The sequence below is a fragment of the Calidris pugnax genome, unplaced genomic scaffold (assembly GCF_001431845.1).
Source record: "Calidris pugnax isolate Ruff unplaced genomic scaffold, ASM143184v1 scaffold91, whole genome shotgun sequence".
Lineage (NCBI taxonomy): Eukaryota > Metazoa > Chordata > Aves > Charadriiformes > Scolopacidae > Calidris > Calidris pugnax.
Genome location: NW_015090898.1, coordinates 1,755,408 through 1,775,053, shown reverse-complemented (window position 1 = coordinate 1,775,053; position 19,646 = coordinate 1,755,408). Strand labels below are relative to the sequence as shown.

Sequence of the window (19,646 nt, the reverse complement as noted above, 5' to 3'; positions counted from 1 at the left end):
GATGGGGCAGGGGGATGAGGTGTCATCTCTGCCCCACGGTTGTCCTGCCACAGACAAGTGGCTTTGCATGAATGGGAAAAGGGAGCACGAGCGAGGAGACACACTCACCTTTTGCTTTATTTTTGCACCACAGCATTCAAAACTAATGAGATCAATTTCACAGCGTTTATGACAACAGTAAGAACTAATTTTTTTTAACGCTGCTTCATGATCATATGCTTTTCTTGCCTCGAAAGAAACACTTAACACCCATAACTTCATTCCTTTTTGAACCGTAGCCGTTGCTTCCCAGCATGTGACTCCACTCCCCAGAGCTCTGGGTGGAAATGAATGCGACTGTGTCTGACTCTATTTAGGTGGGCACAAGCAGTTGCCAAATGAAAAGTTGGCTGGGATGCAGCATAGTAATTTCTTGAGCACTCTATTCATGTTGTATAAACAGATAACATTAACATACTTGTGAAAGAGCTACAAGATAATTAAGGCGTGTGGGGTTTACAGTAATAAGGCTCATGCGTTTCAGGATCTTGGTTTCCTGTTGCACCTGAAAAGAAAAATAATCAGCAAATACTGTAGAGAAGAAATGAGAAGTTAGTCTTGTACTGCTCCCAGCTGAAACTTTCCCACAAGTATTTTTACTATCAATAAGAAGTGAAAGAGTTCACAGCTAAATTTAACCCTTTGCTTGATTGCTTTCTGGGTTTTCTTGGGTGGAACAGAGTGTGGAACTGTAGGAAGATGAAGATACAACTTATGGATTCAGGTTATTTGTGGTCTATAAAAAAAATGCATGGCCTTTTAATTTCTAAGGATTATCAAGGGGAAAATGATTGCTAGTTGGAATTCCCCTCTCCTTTCCATCCAAAATCATGATTTTTGAAAAAAAAAAAAAAAAAAAAAAGGAAGTGGATGTTACTTCTTGGGGAAATTTTCAAGCAGAAGAGCTTACAGCTGCCAGAGTTTTAACCAAAAATGTCGATGCACTAGAGTACATTGCTTGCTCTGCTTTTAGCTATTCAAAGTTACCATTCCGGAAAATCCCTTTCAGTTTGACTTCATAGAAATTGTGAAACTAAGAAACTGCAGCTCATGTAGGTTTCAGGAGTTGTAGAAAGAAGAAAAAACCACCCCAAGGTGCTGAAAAGCGGGGGCTGCTGGTGGTGTCACCCTTAGCTCCCCCACTAAGGCTCTGGAGAGGGAAGGGCAACTGGGCTGTGTGGCTCTGAGCCCCCGTGTGCTGGCCACCCCTCTGGTTCTGTTCTTTCTTCTTAAAATGAGCCTAAACTTGTGTTAAACCAGCTGCGGAATTTGTGTGCCTCTCTCCAGCTGCACGTAGTTTTTGTATTTTTGTTTCAACCTGTCACATTTAGGCCAAAAACGTGCTGTGGTTGGGGGGTGAGGGTTAAAAGCAGGATGTTTGGGCAAGTCTGCGGCGATGCATTTGCTGCAAGTCCCAGTGGCTCTGGCGGGGACGGGCTGGGGCTCGGCGGCAGCACGTGGGGCTCCTCTGCTCTCTCTGTGCTACAGCCTTCCCTTGGGAATATAAATGATAGAAAAAAAAAAACCTGTCCCGATTTGATGATTATATAAACTTGAGACACAGATTGTCAGGGAGTTGTCCACAGTTGCAAAGCTAAAAATACGATCCCTGTTCTTCGCAGACTGTTGTTAGCGGTAGTCGATGAGGTGATACATTTTCTATCAAACCACTTGGAATACATTTTTATTTTTAAAGCAATCCTCGAACTGTCGGCAGTGAGCCCATAAATCCTGTGCTAACGTTAGTTTGAAATGCCTTTGAGAGATGCAGCTTGCCCAGGCTCATAGCGCTCGTGTTTCCGAAGCCTTACTTGGGAAGAAAGCTCTATCTTGCTGGGGGAAGAGGGGGAGATAATTAGCTGCTGAGGTCATTGTTTGCTTGAGCTCGTTGATAGGGACAGCCCGGCCTGGCGTATAATGTAAACATAGTGTAAAATGTTTATCACCAGCGTTGTCATTTGCCTTATTTGTCAGGGAATCTCGGTGAGAATGAGGAGTTTTCTGGTGCTGCGCGGCGAGCGGAGGGAGTTGCAAGATTTCCATAAAAAGGCAGAGCCCTGGCTGGGGCGCGGGGAGGCTCTGCCTTGGCAGCCACCAGGGGCTGGCCTTTTCCAGAGGGAAAACACTGACCCGGAGCCTTCCCTGCTGGGGGCGGGTAGGAGACGTCAACCCTCTCTCCTTGCATCTTTCTGAGCTCGTTGTCTTGTCCAATACTCGTTGTTTTATGCTGTAAAGTGCTGAGAATGCAGAGGACAGGCAGCGTGTGCTCCCCCTGTGCTGCTGCCTGTGCTGTCCTTGTGGCGTGGTGGATTCATCCTCATCCTCTTCCTCTCCCAGCACCCGCAGGCTCACGGGTCCTGGGCATCTCAGATAAAGTGGGGCTGTCGGAGTGACCTTCTGAACCCCAGTGCCCAGGTGGAAAAATAAACCCCGTAGCTGTTACTAAAGAGATTTCTGTTCTCAGGAGTGTTTGGAGAAAGGGAGCGTGCTGCTGCTTTCAAAAGACATAAATGCACGTGTGAGGGCAATGCTTTTAACTGCTGGCTTTTTTCCTGCTTTTGCAGATCGTCGCTGTTTGAACAGACCACACCATGCGTGAGTACAAGCTAGTGGTCCTTGGCTCAGGAGGTGTGGGGAAGTCCGCTTTGGTGAGTTTTGGGAAGCAGTTTTGAAACCAATACACAGACTTCCAAATTGGGCCTATCTTATTGGAGGCCGTGCTCCTTAAATGCATCGGGATCTTTGTATGACGTTTAACACGCAGAGTGACTTCCACGGAGCCACTGTTACACAAATTGGGCCTATCTTATTGGAGGCCGTGCTTGTTAAATGCATCGGGATCTTTGTATGTTTAACACGCAGAGTGACATCTACAGAGCCACTGTTATGCTGCTGAAGGGTCTTGTGAATTTGTGTCACCTTTTTGGAGAAGCAGCAGACGATCAGTGTCTGTTAGAGTAGTTAGCATTTCATTATACCCACATGGGTATAACGCTGTAAATGACTGAATGTCTGTATCTAAGTAATAAAAGCCTGGCCTGCACTGGAACAGCAGGTGAAGGCTTGCCGTGCCCAGCAGGGAATTCATGGAGGTTGCAGCCTTTGTACCTTGGAGGCTGCGCAGTAATAAAAGCCTGGCCTGCACTGGAACAGTGGGTGAAGGCTTGCTGTGCCCGGCAGGGAATTCATGGAGGTTGCAGCCTTGTGTACCTTGGAGGCTGTGTGTTTTCCATCCTGGATGGGACCTGAATGAGCTGCCTGGACTGAAAACACAGGGCAGAATGAGAAGTCACCTCCAGCGTGTGCAGCGCCAGGGATAAGCAGACTGATGACACTTTGCACTCCTTAAGTACTTGTGTTGTTTCTAGTAAGAGGTTTACACAGCGGAGTTGATAGCAAAGCATTGTAAGAGGGATTTCTGTCACCTATTTATCACAAACCAGTCAAGCAGCTCACTCCAACAAGGAAGGCGAAGAACTGGTCAAGTGTAAAGTTATCTAAAAACAAGGAACTACACCATGTTCCTTTTCAGAGAAGATGATAATACCTGACCAGCCGTTCATGTTGTAGACACTGCTTCTTCCACCGTTGTTGATTTTCTGAAATAGGTGGTTCTAATCTTGGTAAATCACCTGCACAATCCAGATGAATAGGAGGAAAGATCATTCAATTATGTATAAAATTTGATGTACTCTTTCAGAGATCCCATCCTAATCTTTACAAGATGTAGGTGTACATTTTTTTTTACACACTGCAGTCTCCCACAGTGACTGGAGCAATCTGTATTACTTTTTCCACCAGCACCCTCTTGTTTGAGTGTCTTGCTTTTCTTACATAATGGTGAAAGACTCTTGAGGTAAAATACGGCACTTATTCAATCTGACATACTTGAATTTCCATATTTGTGACGTAAAGTCTGAGTCAGCATCTATCCCTGGTCTTATTAAAGGCGAGGTGATACATTTTCTATCAAACCACTTGGAATACATTTTTATTTTTAAAGCAATCCTCGAACTGTCGGCAGTGAGCCCATAAATCCTGTGCTAACGTTAGTTTGAAATGCCTTTGAGAGATGCAGCTTGCCCAGGCTCATAGCGCTCGTGTTTCCGAAGCCTTACTTGGGAAGAAAGCTCTATCTTGCTGGGGGAAGAGGGGGAGATAATTAGCTGCTGAGGTCATTGTTTGCTTGAGCTCGTTGATAGGGACAGCCCGGCCTGGCGTATAATGTAAACATAGTGTAAAATGTTTATCACCAGCGTTGTCATTTGCCTTATTTGTCAGGGAATCTCGGTGAGAATGAGGAGTTTTCTGGTGCTGCGCGGCGAGCGGAGGGAGTTGCAAGATTTCCATAAAAAGGCAGAGCCCTGGCTGGGGCGCGGGGAGGCTCTGCCTTGGCAGCCACCAGGGGCTGGCCTTTTCCAGAGGGAAAACACTGACCCGGAGCCTTCCCTGCTGGGGGCGGGTAGGAGACGTCAACCCTCTCTCCTTGCATCTTTCTGAGCTCGTTGTCTTGTCCAATACTCGTTGTTTTATGCTGTAAAGTGCTGAGAATGCAGAGGACAGGCAGCGTGTGCTCCCCCTGTGCTGCTGCCTGTGCTGTCCTTGTGGCGTGGTGGATTCATCCTCATCCTCTTCCTCTCCCAGCACCCTCAGCCTCACGGGTCCTGGGCATCTCAGATAACGTGGGGCTGTCGGAGTGACCTTCTGAACCCCAGTGCCCAGGTGGAAAAATAAACCCCGTAGCTGTTACTAAAGAGATTTCTGTTCTCAGGAGTGTTTGGAGAAAGGGAGCGTGCTGCTGCTTTCAAAAGACATAAATGCACGTGTGAGGGCAATGCTTTTAACTGCTGGCTTTTTTCCTGCTTTTGCAGATCGTCGCTGTTTGAACAGACCACACCATGCGTGAGTACAAGCTAGTGGTCCTTGGCTCAGGAGGTGTGGGGAAGTCCGCTTTGGTGAGTTTTGGGAAGCAGTTTCGAAACCAATACACAGACTTCCAAATTGGGCCTATCTTATTGGAGGCCGTGCTTGTTAAATGCATCGGGATCTTTGTATGTTTAACACGCAGAGTGACATCTACAGAGCCACTGTTATGCTGCTGAAGGGTCTTGTGAATTTGTGTCACCTTTTTGGAGAAGCAGCAGACGATCAGTGTCTGTTAGAGTAGTTAGCATTTCATTATACCCACATGGGTATAACGCTGTAAATGACTGAATGTCTGTATCTAAGTAATAAAAGCCTGGCCTGCACTGGAACAGTGGGTGAAGGCTTGCTGTGCCCGGCAGGGAATTCATGGAGGTTGCAGCCTTGTGTACCTTGGAGGCTGTGTGTTTTCCATCCTGGATGGGACCTGAATGAGCTGCCTGGACTGAAAACACAGGGCAGAATGAGAAGTCACCTCCAGCGTGTGCAGCGCCAGGGATAAGCAGACTGATGACACTTTGCACTCCTTAAGTACTTGTGTTGTTTCTAGTAAGAGGTTTACACAGCGGAGTTGATAGCAAAGCATTGTAAGAGGGATTTCTGTCACCTATTTATCACAAACCAGTCAAGCAGCTCACTCCAACAAGGAAGGCGAAGAACTGGTCAAGTGTAAAGTTATCTAAAAACAAGGAACTACACCATGTTCCTTTTCAGAGAAGATGATAATACCTGACCAGCCGTTCATGTTGTAGACACTGCTTCTTCCACCGTTGTTGATTTTCTGAAATAGGTGGTTCTAATCTTGGTAAATCACCTGCACAATCCAGATGACTAGGAGGAAATTTATAAAATTTGATGTACTCTTTCAGAGATCCCATCCTAATCTTTACAAGATGTAGGTGTACAATTTTTTTTACACACTGCAGTCTCCCACAACAACTGGAGCAATCTGTATTGCTTTTTCCACCAGCACCCTCTCGATTGAGTGTCTTGCTTTTCTTACATAATGATGAAAGACTCTTGAGGTAAAATACGGCACTTATTCAATCTGACATACTTGAATTTCCATATTTGTGACGTGAAGTCTGAGTCAGCATCTATCCCTGGTCTTATTAAAGGCTGAAATGTGAATACTTAGTCTGGTAAACAAAAGTTACGTTCTTCTTGACAGTCTAGGTGCTAAGTAAACCTATCTTGTAATTCATATGTTACATGGATCCATTATATTTGTAACAGGACACAGTAAGTGCCAATTAGCAGGTAAGAGTGAGTAATATTTAGCTTTCATGACCACCTATTTGCAAGCAAGGAGAGGTTACAAGGTGGGATTTAAAATAATACGGAGGTCACTTTAAAATTTCTTTCTTCGAGCTGTATAAACTAAAATGTCTAACAAAGAGGCTGGTGTTCCTTTTCAGTCCTGTGCTTGCATTACAATATGGTGTTGTTTCACTGCAAATCCATCGTATTGTTTTAACTCTTCTGTGCCAACGCGGTGCTGGTTGTGCGGTTGGTAGTGATGACAGGACAGCAGAAAACCCTTCAGAGTTATTAAGGGACAGCTTTTTCCAACTTCTTTGTGTTTCCTGTGCAGTAGTTCTGTCCCCATTTCTAGTGAGAGTGAAGATCTGGAGTGTCAGTGGGTGGACAGTGTTACCAAGAGCATCCAGTTGTGCACAGTCCTATGGAAAACTGGGACCCAAAGTTGGGGGGCACAGCCCCCAGATTGACAGAAAGTTATAAAAGTCTGGGATCCACACATAGCCTGGAAAAAACCCCAGGTTTCTGTCTTATCCCTTGGCCCGCCCTTTCTCCTATAATCAATAAAAGTACATCAAAGATTAAGAGTATTCCATAGTAAGATAGGTTATGAATGAAGTTACAGCCGTAATTATGATTCTACGTAATTGTTGTCTCTGAGCACACAAGCACCAATCAGGATAACAAAAGTTAGAACAGTGATTTATTAGAAATAAAACAATTTGAGTTAATTTCCTTTCACAGCAGTGCTGTATTTGCAGACAAGAAATAAGACTGAGTGCTACAGTAGAAGGATGAGATGCTGTGAGTGGTTTGTCGTGCCGGAGGCTGCTCCACAAGCACCGTTCCCAGAACAGAGGGGACAGCCCGGTGGGGAGTGTTTAGAGTAGATTTGCTTTGAATGGGGGACATAGATTCACTTATATATGGGAAGAAAGACTTCCTCTTTGAAAGGAATGATGTCTCCTCCTTTAATGGCTTAATACAAATTGAGTATCTGGAGATGCTCCAGATTTAACGTGTTGCTCTGAAATATGTCCGTGCTCTGGGCACGTCGTCCAGAGTAGCTCCTCTCTAACCCGACTATGATTTGACCTAAAATGTGGTTTTTCCACGAGGTACTTTTCTACAGTGTACAGATTGCCAGTTCTTCTGATTAAACTTCAAATCTTCCATATTTGGTGATTTTTCTTCTTCTGAAGTCGCAGGCACTGAAGTGAAGGCATTTTTGAGGACACCGTCTTTTATGAAAAAGCAAGCAAGCAAACAGTTAACGTTTCAAAAAAGTTTTGAAAACCTGCTTGAATTAAGTGATTCTTAAAAAAACAGTTAAAAAATTGAAAATGCATATGTCTCTCTCTGCTCCCCACTGTTGAATTTTAACAGCAGTGTTGAGCAGTTAATGTGGTGTTACTTTTTCATAAAATGTTTCCTGGTGAATGTTACTGGTTGTGTTCAATTCACGTAATTTTTTACCTCTTTTCTCTCTCCCCAGACTGTACAGTTCGTTCAGGGAATTTTTGTTGAAAAATATGACCCAACAATAGAAGATTCGTACAGAAAGGTAAAACAATGAGGATCAGGCTGTTACTCAGGCCTTTTTGCTGTCACTTGACACACAGTTATTACTACAAAACATGAAGATACCAATATTTGCTGTGCGTATGCTGTCTGTGAAAGCTCTTACAGAGGGTACATGCACCGTTCATCACAGCAGGCTGGAGCACTGGAGCAGAGCCATTGCCTTGTGTTGTTTTCTTTTAAGGATGGCTGTTTTGCTATTTAGTTCGAATGCGTTGGTTTGAAGGCATATAAAATTCCTTATGGCTGTTGTGGATGCAGGCTTGTGATTGCTGAGCAGATCCTTGTCAGGATCCCTGCCGCTGCCGTGCTACGTCATGCTCCCAACAGAGCCGCTTTCTTCACGGGGTTGATGTCAAGTAACCCATTGTTTCACAGATTAGCATAAATGTTACCCTAATTAAAGGTACCAAAACATAAACCAAAAATGTGTAGCGTTTGTGCCTGTGATAATTAAATGTAAATTGTCGTGTAATGAGTTCTGCTGTTCTGACTTTTCTGGAATTGCCCTCATTGAATCGGAGACGTTTCTCAGGGAGTGGAAGACTTGCTAAGCCAGACTGTGGGCATCACTAATTTTCTTCCTTACTCCCTTCTCTCCCAGCACCAAAGGAAAACTGAAGTTTAAGGTTCTTGGATTTGTACGAGTGGATTTTATCTCACTTAAGTTGAGATGTTTACAATGAGCTGCTCAATTAGGCCTTTATAATCAAGAGAGTCCTGGAGCATATTTATGCTGACCCAAACGCCTGGCTGGGGGTGTAGTTGACCCTCTCTCAGCGCTGGGTGCAGGTGCCTGTCTCTCTGACAGAGGTCTTTGCAGCAGAAGTGAAAATTAAGTTGATATTCCTCTTGCCTGTCCCATTTCAGGCTCTAGTTTTAACTGCATTTCTCTCTTCCCTTTTCTCCCCAGCAAGTGGAAGTAGACTGCCAACAGTGTATGCTTGAAATCCTCGACACAGCAGGGACAGTGAGTATCATCTCTATTTCTAATAGGTCTGGAGTTTCTTTGTTAAGAGGGAGGTCAGATGTAAAGAGTTGCCCTCCCACTGTCACTTGCCATCCTGCAGAGACCCGCCACTGAGTAAACAGCCCTTGTAATGGCTGAGTGCACATCACAGGGGGAGGACACGCTTCCTAAAAGTTAGTTTTATTTGGAAAGCTTTGAAAATTATTAACAGCAGCGCAAAGGCGTGGAAGCAGAAGTGGTTCTGGTGAAGCTGCTTTCACAGGCGTGGACAAAGGCAGCTCTGATGGGGTACACACTGTCCAGCATTTCCTTGCATTGAACCTTTAAGCCCTGTTCATGCTAGAGATGGCCACTGTCTGATTGTGCATGTTCAGAGTCATCAGGCAGTGCCTCCCCATGCAGTCGTGCTCACACTAAATTGTGAGTGTGTGACACCCGGGCCTGTTTCAATAGTGTCTTAGGGGAGAAATTGAATTTCCTGTCCATATCTGTTGCCTGGGGAATCCTGGTGGCAGAGTGGTGCTTAACACCAAATCAGAAAATAAATGGAAGATCACTACAAAATACATCAGCCAGATCTCGACACCTTGTGTTATGGTTTGGGGCGTGCAACAGTCCATCTGCAGATAGACTTTTATTGCTGCTCTTGGGCTGTTCCTCATTTTTTCAAGAAGCCTTTTTCTCTATTAAGGGGGAAAAAAGACAAAGGGAAAGAGATGTGTTAATGCTTTTATTAAATTTGCATGCTTTGGTGGATTTCTGTAAGGGGTAAAAATGTAACTGCATGCTGTACAGCACTATGTTCTTGTCTCCACTGCAAGTATTCCTTTGTAAATGTTGATTATCTGCATTCACTAGCTAATTGCTTTTTAAAACCTTTGATTACAGGAGCAATTTACAGCGATGAGGGATCTCTATATGAAGAACGGTCAAGGGTTTGCACTAGTATATTCTATAACAGCACAGTCCACGTTTAACGACTTACAGGACCTGCGGGAACAGATTTTACGGGTTAAGGACACTGAAGATGTAAGTAAGATATTTTTTTGCTTTGCAAATATAACGGAGCACGCGGGAAGTGAGTGTGTGACGTGGGTGAGGTTGCCGGTGGCTTCTGCCGTAGTCGCCATGTGGCTGGTGGAGACGTGCAGGACCTCTCTCTCTCTGTGTAGTCTTCTTCCAGAAGGAGCTGAAATGAATTTTTTTTGTGCCTTACAGTTGGTAACGTATTCAAGGCTTTGCCCTGAGGAGTGTGAAAATATTGCTGATTTTTTTTTTCCACCGATGGCTTAAAAGTCGCCGCCGCCTTTGATGTCGGTGGCTCTGGGGTGGTGTCAGCCCCCAAGGAGCAGCCTCCTCTCACTCCCAGCCCTGCTCCCCGTACAGCACGGCCCTGTGAACAGGGCTGGGACACGTATTTAGGGCAGCCCCTGGTAAGCCATGTGCATTGTATTTAAATAGCTGCTCAGGAAAATGCAGTTTGCGCAGTGAGTGGGATGAGCCGAGGGCACCTCGGTGGCTGCTGTCTCTTGGATCTTCAATGTTCCGTGTCCCCATTACCTGGTTTTGAACATCTTTGGTTCCTCCTCGGTCTAAGAAGCTGAACTTCTATTTATGCAAAAACTGATTTTCATGTAGGGAGGGATTACACTTGCATAAACCCCTGGTAATAGTCCCTTGTTGGCCGGGTGGGAGTCCAGCGCTCCGCTCAGCTGCACTCGCAGGAGGGGAATTTGCACCGTAAGCTGGTCAAGCTCGTGGGACAATAGAGACTGTAGCTTTCATTTTACTTCAGTGATTTGATTTAATTATTGAAATACATTTATTTATGTTGTTTTAGGGGGATGTTACTTGTTGAATCCAAGCCTGAGAACCTTTTGAACATATAAGCCGGGTTCTGCTGAGTTAGGGAAACGCGCTCCTTCCTGTATTTGGTTTCAGAATGTGTCTTTTAAAATCACAATACTTAAGCCATTTAAATCATGTATGTCTACCAAAGTTGAAATTCCAGTCTTCTACATGAAATAGTAAATGAACAAAAGCTAGTTGTTACTAGCATTGCAACTGATGTAAAAAGTAAAACTCATTTCTCAAAAATAAAACCGGGATCATTTTCTAATCAGTGTGGCTGGGAGTTCTAAATACAGAAATTAATCTTGAGTGTAGTTGAATCAGGAAGAGAGTACAAATACTAACGTTGAAGTAGATTAAAAACATACAGCGTGTTGTAAATTACCAAAGGAAGTGGATGATGATTTATTTTCCAGCTGGAAAGTACTCGTTTTCTGTTCAAAGACTGAAAAGCTTCAGGAAGTGGAGCGGGTGCACACCCGTTATCACTACCAAAGTTGAAATTCCAGTCTTCTACATGAAATAGTAAATGAACAAAAGCTAGTTGTTACTAGCATTGCAACTGATGTAAAAAGTAAAACTCATTTCTCAAAAATAAAACCGGGATCATTTTCTAATCAGTGTGGCTGGGAGTTCTAAATACAGAAATTAATCTTGAGTGTAGTTGAATCAGGAAGAGAGTACAAATACTAACGTTGAAGTAGATTAAAAACATACAGCGTGTTGTAAATTACCAAAGGAAGTGGATGATGATTTATTTTCCAGCTGGAAAGTACTCGTTTTCTGTTCAAAGACTGAAAAGCTTCAGGAAGTGGAGTGGGTGCACACCCATTATCAGCCGTTCTGTAGGTTTTTCTGCTCTCCCCCGGCGCAGGGCAAACAGGATGCTGGCTCTGCTGGGTGCCACCCCAGCTCTGCTGTATCGTCCCCTCAGATCTCTCTGAGCTGCAGGTTGTAAAAGCAAACTTCAAAATGATCCGTAATGCACCGATTCTGCCGTGCAGCAAGCCCTGGGGTGTGTGTCTGTCTCCGGGTGGCTGGGACAGTGTCCTGGCAGTGCCCTGGGGACAGCAGCTGGGACCACGCTGCCATCTCCTCATCTTGTAGATGTGGGAATGGCAACCAAGGATAGGTTGGTTTGGTTATTATGGAGGATTTGGGGGAGCTTTGGGTGTTTTTTGTTTACTTGTTTAAGGTCTTTTCAGCCTATTTATGACGTCTTGGTGGGCTGCAGCTGTGGCAAACACAGCCTGAGGAGCAGAGAGAGAACCTTTTGAAACCATAGATCAGGATGTTATCTCTGACGTGTCTTAGTACTCTTTTTAATCTATCTTTTTGCCCAGTTTCTTTCTCCTGAGAGAGTTTTAACTCACTATCTAAACGTAACTGATGAGAGAGGTCTCCTGCTGCTTGTGCTCCCCAGGGCTTACTCTGATACTTCTAAGACAAACAGATTTATCACTTCATGAGTTCAGACTGCTCTTGTCTCTGTGCTCCCCGAGCAGATACAGTCACAGCCCTGGTGAGGACCTGGTGATGTTCGGTGGGGCAGGAGACCCCTCCTTTCTGCTGGCCCTTGTGCTGTTGGTGGGAGGGCTGGGGGCGAGTCGAGGGACCTTCATTCCCTGCAGCCTCGTGAAACAGAATCACAGAATCTTCTAGGTTGGAAGGGACCTTAAAGATCATCTTGTCCAACCGTCAACCTAACTGACAAAAATAGACACCCACACAACAAACAAGGAGCATCATCACTAAACCATATCTCCCAGCACCACATCAACCCGTCTTTTGAACACATCAGTAACGAGCATTTACTGCAGCCAAGGTTCTTTTCCTCCAGTATTAGATTTCTCTCTTTTTTTTCTGTAGAAAATGTCACAAGGAATATGGTTTCCCCAAGGCACTTTCTTCCTCATGAAGGAGCAAGAAGGTGACTCACCCTGACACTTTAGAAAGCTCACGGAGGGGGGCAGATGCCCTTTCATCATTGCCTTGAACAGATGATCAAATGATTTGCCTGTGTTTGCGTCATGGCTGTGGGGTGAATCTTTTGAACACCTATCAAATGTTTATTCTAATATTGCATGAGATTATTTATCGGAAGTGATGTCCTTCCAGGAGCTGAGCTGCTAGATGGTCACTAGTTGGAAATGTAATTATGCTAATCTAAATATCAAGCACAGTATTTGTGCCTTTTGTAGTGAACATCCTGGTTTCTGTGCGTGTACAAAACCTGTCGGTGGTGTGATATTGCATCGGGATGAGAAAGGCAGCTGGTTTTGTGCACAGGGCTGTGGGAATACTGGACTAGTCCTTTTCATTCTGTGTCCAGGGCAGTGCTTGTCAAAGGTGCTTCCATTTATTGTTGTGTGGCTCGACAACAGGTTGACAAGACAGATCACAGGGGCTGAAACACATAATGTGTGTCTTAAAACATGGGCTGTGTGTTCTGTTGTCTACAATCAGCTGCTCCCCTGCTCTCACATGCAAGTCCTGAAATGCATTTCAGTAGTAAATTAAGTTTTTGACTTGAACGTAGAGACCAGAAAAAAAATCTTTACTAACTTAAGGTTGTGCTGAAATATTGCCAGTCGGTTTGACAGTGTCCTCCATGTGTTTTGTTTTAGCAAACCAGGGTGTCTGTAGAAAGGACTCTGTTCAACCCTTTCCCAGCAGGCAGCTAAATTCCAGTCCAGTCTGTGGGCTCTGCTGAACTTTGGATTGTTATTGTCTTTCATACTCTCTATATTGTCTTCTCCCCCCGGACCCATGCCTTTGTAAGCCATATACCATTAGAGTCCATGTTGAAAGTTAATTTGCTGACACATCTCTTGTTCTTGCTTCTCTCCAGGTTCCAATGATTCTGGTTGGCAATAAATGTGACCTGGAGGAAGAGCGTGTAGTCGGCAAAGAACAGGGTCAAAACTTAGCAAGACAGTGGTGTAACTGTGCCTTTCTAGAATCGTCTGCAAAGTCTAAAATCAACGTTAATGAGGTAACTATCAACTGTTCCCTTGCCTTTCCTGCTTCAGCCATGTTGAACCAGCACACAGTCCTTCATATATTTCTTCATTGAGAAGATTCAGGATGATTCTGAAATACCAGCCTAAGAAAGACTTGCCACACCATGTATTTAGCTACTGCTTTCTCTTTGTTTTGAGGAGATCTGCTCCTTTTTCTCTGTGAAGGGTGGCTGACTTCTCTGGGTAAGTGCTTTCTGTGGCTGTGGCAGAGACCTGGAGTGAGCCCTGGAGGCTCTCAGCTTAGATAAACTCTGGTTGGGAAGTGTACTTCTTCAAGGTAACTGCTGTTGCTATTCAGAACATGGATTATGCCCCTTTTGTGTTACACGTCGTGTTGCGTGGTGTTGGCTGGTTTTGAAAAGTATTTGCTTTTCACATTCCTGCTACGTCTGGCTGCTCAGACCAACATCCCATCACAGCCCTCCTCTGGTAAACTGCTAATTCACTGAGACCGTGTCCCAGCACATCTCTGTCTCAGCAGTGTCTGAAGGAGAAACTCCTCTGCAGTTGCTGTGCCTTTTTGCTGCTGCCCGAGGTTGTGCAGAGCTGCTGAGGGAGCTCTGCTTGACATCAGCCACCGAGTTTTTATTCTCTGCTGTGAATTATCTGAGTGTGACAGGGGCCAGGTTTCCGCCACAAAAGCTAAGGTGACCCCGTTGAGCGTAGCTGGTGTGGTGCCAGGAGATAACTGGGACCATGGAGGAGGCAGTGTGATAAGCAGGAGCAGTAGGATCTTGGACCAGCCCCAGAGTTGATTTGGCTGCTTGTGGGACATGCTCAGCACAGCATTTACCCGGGTGGAAGGGAAGGGAGCTCCGGGCTGCAGGAATTGCAGCTCCCGTGGCTGGGATTAGCCCGGCTGCAGTGAGCACTAATCTAACCCAGTAAATATAGCTCGCTGAGCCAGCCTCCTGCCAGGGGGGATCTTCTGTGTGTTTGTGATTGAGCCGTAGTAAAACTATGACTGTTAAGCAAGAATCTCATGGCTCAGTCATCGAACAGATCACTGTGGAGTGTCACAAATCCTGGTTTATTTGTATTCCCCCAGTTTGTGGCAGAGACTGACCTCCCGTCAGCCAAAGGTGCCTTAAAGCTCTCCTGAGCTCTCAACCACCAGCCTGGTTACAAATCATCATCCTTAACCTGTGCATCCCCTGGCTCCCTTCTTCCCTCCTGCCTCCAGCAAGACTCACAGCATTGAGAGGAAAATTATTATCTGCAAGATTCGTTTCTTGTTTTATTGTGATCTTAATTTTCTGGTTTTCTGCCAGTTTATATTGTCTGGTTATGAAAAGCATAAAAGCCGAGGAAATGAGAGAGAAATAACACAAGCAACTTATTGTACTGGTTATTTGTTTCATTTGAAACTGTTTTACTGTGCACTGGTGCTTTTTCATGTAGGTAATAGCCAGAAAATCTTAAATTTCCAGTTGCTGCGATTTTTTTATAAACTGGCTCTTTGTTTTCTGAATTTCCTTGGAATCAACAAGAATTTGTGAGCTGTCAGCCACTCCAGGAAGGAAAAAAGTAAACAAGGACAAGGGTGGAGCCTTCTGAAGGTTTAAATATTTCGCCTCAATACTGTGACCCGGCTCCAAGCATTTTTGCAAAGCTCATTTTTGCTATAAATGGGTTGAGCATTGCTGGGAAAACAACTCACAGCAACAGCGTTCACAAGAAACTCCTCTCTGGAGCTGAAAGAGGCCCCTGTGATCCTTCAATCCTTCTGGAAATGTCCGAGTTCAAGGCAGATGTTTTGCTTCTCCTTGTGAATTTTATTAATAAAACTCAAAATATTAGACCAGGCAAAAAGGTGAAGTCATTAAGAGCTTGACTTTTTTTTTTGCAAAGAAGAATATTAACAGAGCATCCTCTGGAGCAGGCGAATGAAGACCCCTTTTGGAGGGAAAAGCCAAGGAAAAGGGATGCCTTTCCCTGCGCTGAGACTTCGCTGATGCATCTTTCTCTGCAGAGACACTTCCCAGCCCAGGGACCACCAGAGGGAAGATGGTCCTTAAGGACATTGTGCCTGTCTTTTAAAAAACCTTTTGTCATTCCCCAGTTTTCTCCCACTTCTCCAAAGCAAGGGCTGTGTTGCTGTTTAATTCCTGTACTCTCCTGAAGCCTTTGGTCACACACAACCTGCGGGAGAAAGCTGGGCTGCAGGGTGGGAGTTCTGCATCCAGGTGGGAGCCCTGTGCTCTCTTGAGCCATAAGCAGCTGCTTGAGAAACACCTTGAAGTAAATGCAAGCAGTGAAACTCAATTTCTGAGACTGCAGCCCCCAGGAAAGAGTATCAGCTTTGCCAACCCGCCTGATTTTTTGACGCTTGTGTAATGTTTTATCACTTTGATTTTTTCAGTTTGTTTTTTTTTTTCATTTGCAGATCTTTTATGACCTGGTCAGACAGATAAATAGAAAAACACCAGTGGAAAAGAAGAAGCCTAAAAAGAAATCATGTCTGCTGCTTTAGATGCCCGTCGTGCAGCAGCTCTGAGCCAGGTAAGAGGTTTGAATCCCACCCCACAGCTCAGGCCCATGAGCTGCTCCCAGCAGAGGGGGGACTCACTCCCCTTCCCTCCACTCCTCATCCTTCTCTCTGCTCCCAAATACAAAATTCTGCATTTGTTGGACTTTTTAAGAAAAGGCATTTCTACTGACTGACCTGGCAGAGGAGTCTCTGCTTCTCTCTCTTTCCCCTTTTGCTTGGGGTGATGAGTGCAGCAGAGCAGGAACTTCCCTTTTACTCTTGCAGGTTCTCTGTCTTGTGACCCTGTGCTCGGGGCCACCGTGGCTCAGTTCTGCTTCCGTTTTATCCTCTGCTGAAATTTGGCAGCATCTGTGTGACTTGTGTTATTGTTGCAGCTGCTGTCTCAGTCCTCTGTGCTCTGGGGACAACGGCAAATCGGTTTGGGTGGGACATGGATTTCAATGGCACAGAAATAAAAAGCTGCCCACCAAAAAAAAAAAAAAAATCCACCCCAAAACCAAAATGAAAACACAAAACCACCCCAAAGTTGGAGATGGCTATAAATAATCTTCCTGTGTATCTTGGCAGGGGACTCGGTGTGCTCACAGCTGTTCTTGCACGCTCCCCAAAGAAAACAGCATTTCTGTAGGTTCAGGTTCTGGCAGGGTGTTGGCACACACGTGTGTTGTGGGGCAAACGGCCCCTCTGGGCTCTGGGATGTGAGAAATGGATCTCCTGGTCATAAAAGGATTTCAGGCATGAATTCTGAAAACAAGTGGCTTCACCTCTGCCAGCTCTGTGCTGTTCATGTAGCGTTGGTGGGCGTTCATGTAGCCCAGGTGTCACTGAGAAGTGGAGCTCTGCACTAAACCCAGCTTCTAAGGACTCCTCACTGATTGATGAGACTCTTACCCTCAGCTTTGAGCACCAGAAAAGAACAGCTTTGGGTTGTGGGGAAACAACAGCCTTAGGAAGAGCAATTGAGGAGCACATCTCTAGTGGCTTTTCCTGTTCCTCAGGTGGTGTAGCTGGATTTGGGTGGTGTGCTGTCCTGGTGGGCTGATAGAACAAGAGCTTGTTTCTCTGAGTTACAGCTCCCAGAGTCTCTTTGTTTTGGTACCTCTGATCAGAGGGCAGTAGGAGCCAGCCCCAGGGCTGGGGGAGATGAGCTGTGTCTGCTGAAACATGGTGTGTTGTCCCTCTGGGCTGGGGAGGCTTCCAGGAGACTGTTGGGCAGGTCCCCCCATCACCTTTTCCTTTCTTTTTTTTTTTCTTTCCACTTTTTCTAGATTGCAGGAATGAAGAACTGTTGCCTAAATGGAAAGTGCCAGCATTCCCGACTTCAAAACCTTATGGAAATTAATAACATATCCGAAGAAGCTTCTCCTGTTTTTATATACTATGAGAAGAATTTAGATCTTAAAATGGTTTGCACACAGTCCCTGGAAAAAGAAATTGCTCTGTGTATATCTCTTGGAAATCTAAGACAATAATACTCCTCCTTTGCAATAGCAGTTAACAGATGTGAAAATAAATATAATTGACTCTAGTGTATGATTATACAAAGGAGCATGGATGCATTTCAAATGTTAGATATTGCTACTATAATTAAAATTTCATATTGACCCTTTTATCATAATTTCTCCCCATCAAGCACTAAAAATGTTCCACCGTTATATTTTATATCTATAACTATAGATATATATTATCTGAAATTTCCCTTTGAACTCACTGCAACAAATAACTTTTTTGAGTCATTGACTTCATTTTATATTTAAAAGTTATGGAATATCATTATTTTCATTCTGCCATTATATTCTAATTAAAAAAGTTTGTGCATAATGCTTTGGAAAAATGGGTCTTTTATAGGAAAAAACTGGGATAACTGATTTCTATGGCTTTAAAAGCAGAAATATATAATATACTAAAACAACTCTAATATTGCTTCTTGTGTTTTACTGTCACAGATTAAATTACAGCTTTTATGAATGATTAAATTTTAGTACATTTTCATTTTGTTTCTGTGTTTTTGTTACGGTTTCCAGGCTTTGGTTTTTATCCTTTTTCTTTTTTTTTTTTTCTTTTTTTTTGTGAATTCCTCTTCCATTCTGGTAGATGGAGTATTTTGTTGTAGCAAACCCCACGGTGTGTGGTTGGGCTGATGCCACGTCCTCACGCCCTCCCTTGCTGGGTGTCTTTAATCCTACCACGCTCTCCAGTACAGAAAAGCTACTTTTAATTAGTTCTGTATCTTCTTTTGAATGCCTAACGATTGTATTCTGCTGAAAATACTTCCTCTGTACGATTATTTTTATATGTACGAATCTGGTTTGATGCTGTATGAAGGTCTGACTCTCCCTGTGCTCCTGGGTGTCCCCGAGGTGTCCCTGGGGGCAGTGCCCCCCCGTTGGCAGTGCCCGTGGTGCTCCCTCTGGCTCAGCATCTTTTCAGGGAGCTTCCAGGGGAACGTTGGTCCCATCTGAGTCCAATTTCCACAAAGCAAACGGCTGCTGTACAGTTTTTTGACAAAATCTGGCCAACCTTCCCTGGGCTGCACAGTCAGCTGAAGGGTTTCCTGCTGCTTTTGGGTTGGTTTCTTTTTTCTTTTTTCTTCTTTTTTCTTTTTCTTTTCAATACCTGTTGGTTCCATAGAGTTTAAAAGAGCAGATATGAAGAGACCCGGGGGTGCTCTGCCTCCATCCTCCCCTGTACCTGCACGTGAAAGAGCTGCCCCAGGAGCTGTGGGGCCTGGTCCATCCCCCAGTGAGATGCTGCTGGGGTTCCTGCAGGGTTGGAGGACTCGCTCCTGCTCCCCTTCTGTGTAAGTGAGAGGAGAAATGTATCTTCAGAGTGGAGAAAAACCCAGGACCGACTATTGTCCTGGTTCTTTGAATGGGAAATCAAAACATAAGGCATCGCTGGTGACCTGGACCCGGTGCATTGGAAACCAGGGGGGAGAAATTTCTATTAATAGGTTTTTTTCTAAAACTGTGTTCCTGATGCAGCTGTTGAATGATACAGAGACCCCAGTTTCTAAGTGCAGCCCAAACACGACCGGATGAAGATATTTGGTTGACAATAATGTGAACACATCTGCCTCCTTTGGAGCTCCTAGGCCAAGCCTAGTTGCGTAGAGGGTTGGCTTCTCCCGACCTACGGCTTCCTGGCTCAGGAGGAGCAGAAGCACGGTCGTTGCAGGTTGGTTATCTTTACTAAATGTAAAAAATATTTTAGTAATAAAGTAATTTTAATGTACCTGCTGATTGCTAGGTGTCTCTTCTCTGAAAACAGAAAGGTAACCTGGGGTTTCTGGCTGCGCTGTGTAACTTCATCCAACCTCATTTCACAAACACCAAGTGTTTTATCCGGAAGAGCTGGTGACGTTACCTGCTGCCAGCAAAGCTGGGGGTACGTGGGATGGGGGTGCTTTTCCATACTTCTGGAACTTCTGGCTCCAGGGAGACCTTATAGTGGCCTTTCAATACCTGAAGGGTGCCTATAGAAGAGCTGGGGAGGGACTCTTTGCCAG

The 19,646-nt window shown here is 44.7% G+C and overlaps 1 protein-coding gene across 3 annotated transcripts in view; it reads left to right on the top strand.

Annotated features, from left to right (window-relative positions):
* The window catches only part of RAP1A (RAP1A, member of RAS oncogene family), a 39,124-nt gene extending 20,994 nt beyond the window's left edge, over window positions 1-18,130 (top strand). For 2 of the 3 annotated variants that reach the window (XM_014948535.1, XM_014948536.1), the window contains exons 3-9: window positions 2,604-2,687; window positions 7,718-7,786; window positions 8,717-8,773; window positions 9,662-9,802; window positions 13,476-13,619; window positions 16,034-16,149; window positions 17,407-18,130. In XM_014948535.1, the coding sequence (XP_014804021.1) occupies window positions 2,631-2,687; window positions 7,718-7,786; window positions 8,717-8,773; window positions 9,662-9,802; window positions 13,476-13,619; window positions 16,034-16,120 (555 nt within the window). In that variant the 5' untranslated portion in view covers window positions 2,604-2,630 and the 3' untranslated portion in view covers window positions 16,121-16,149; window positions 17,407-18,130. Of the gene's footprint in view, window positions 1-2,603; window positions 2,688-4,881; window positions 4,995-7,717; window positions 7,787-8,716; window positions 8,774-9,661; window positions 9,803-13,475; window positions 13,620-16,033; window positions 16,150-17,406 lie in introns of those variants that run through there. The other variant, XM_014948534.1, reaches the window with a different exon arrangement.
* Window positions 18,131-19,646: the final 1,516 nt, after the last annotated feature.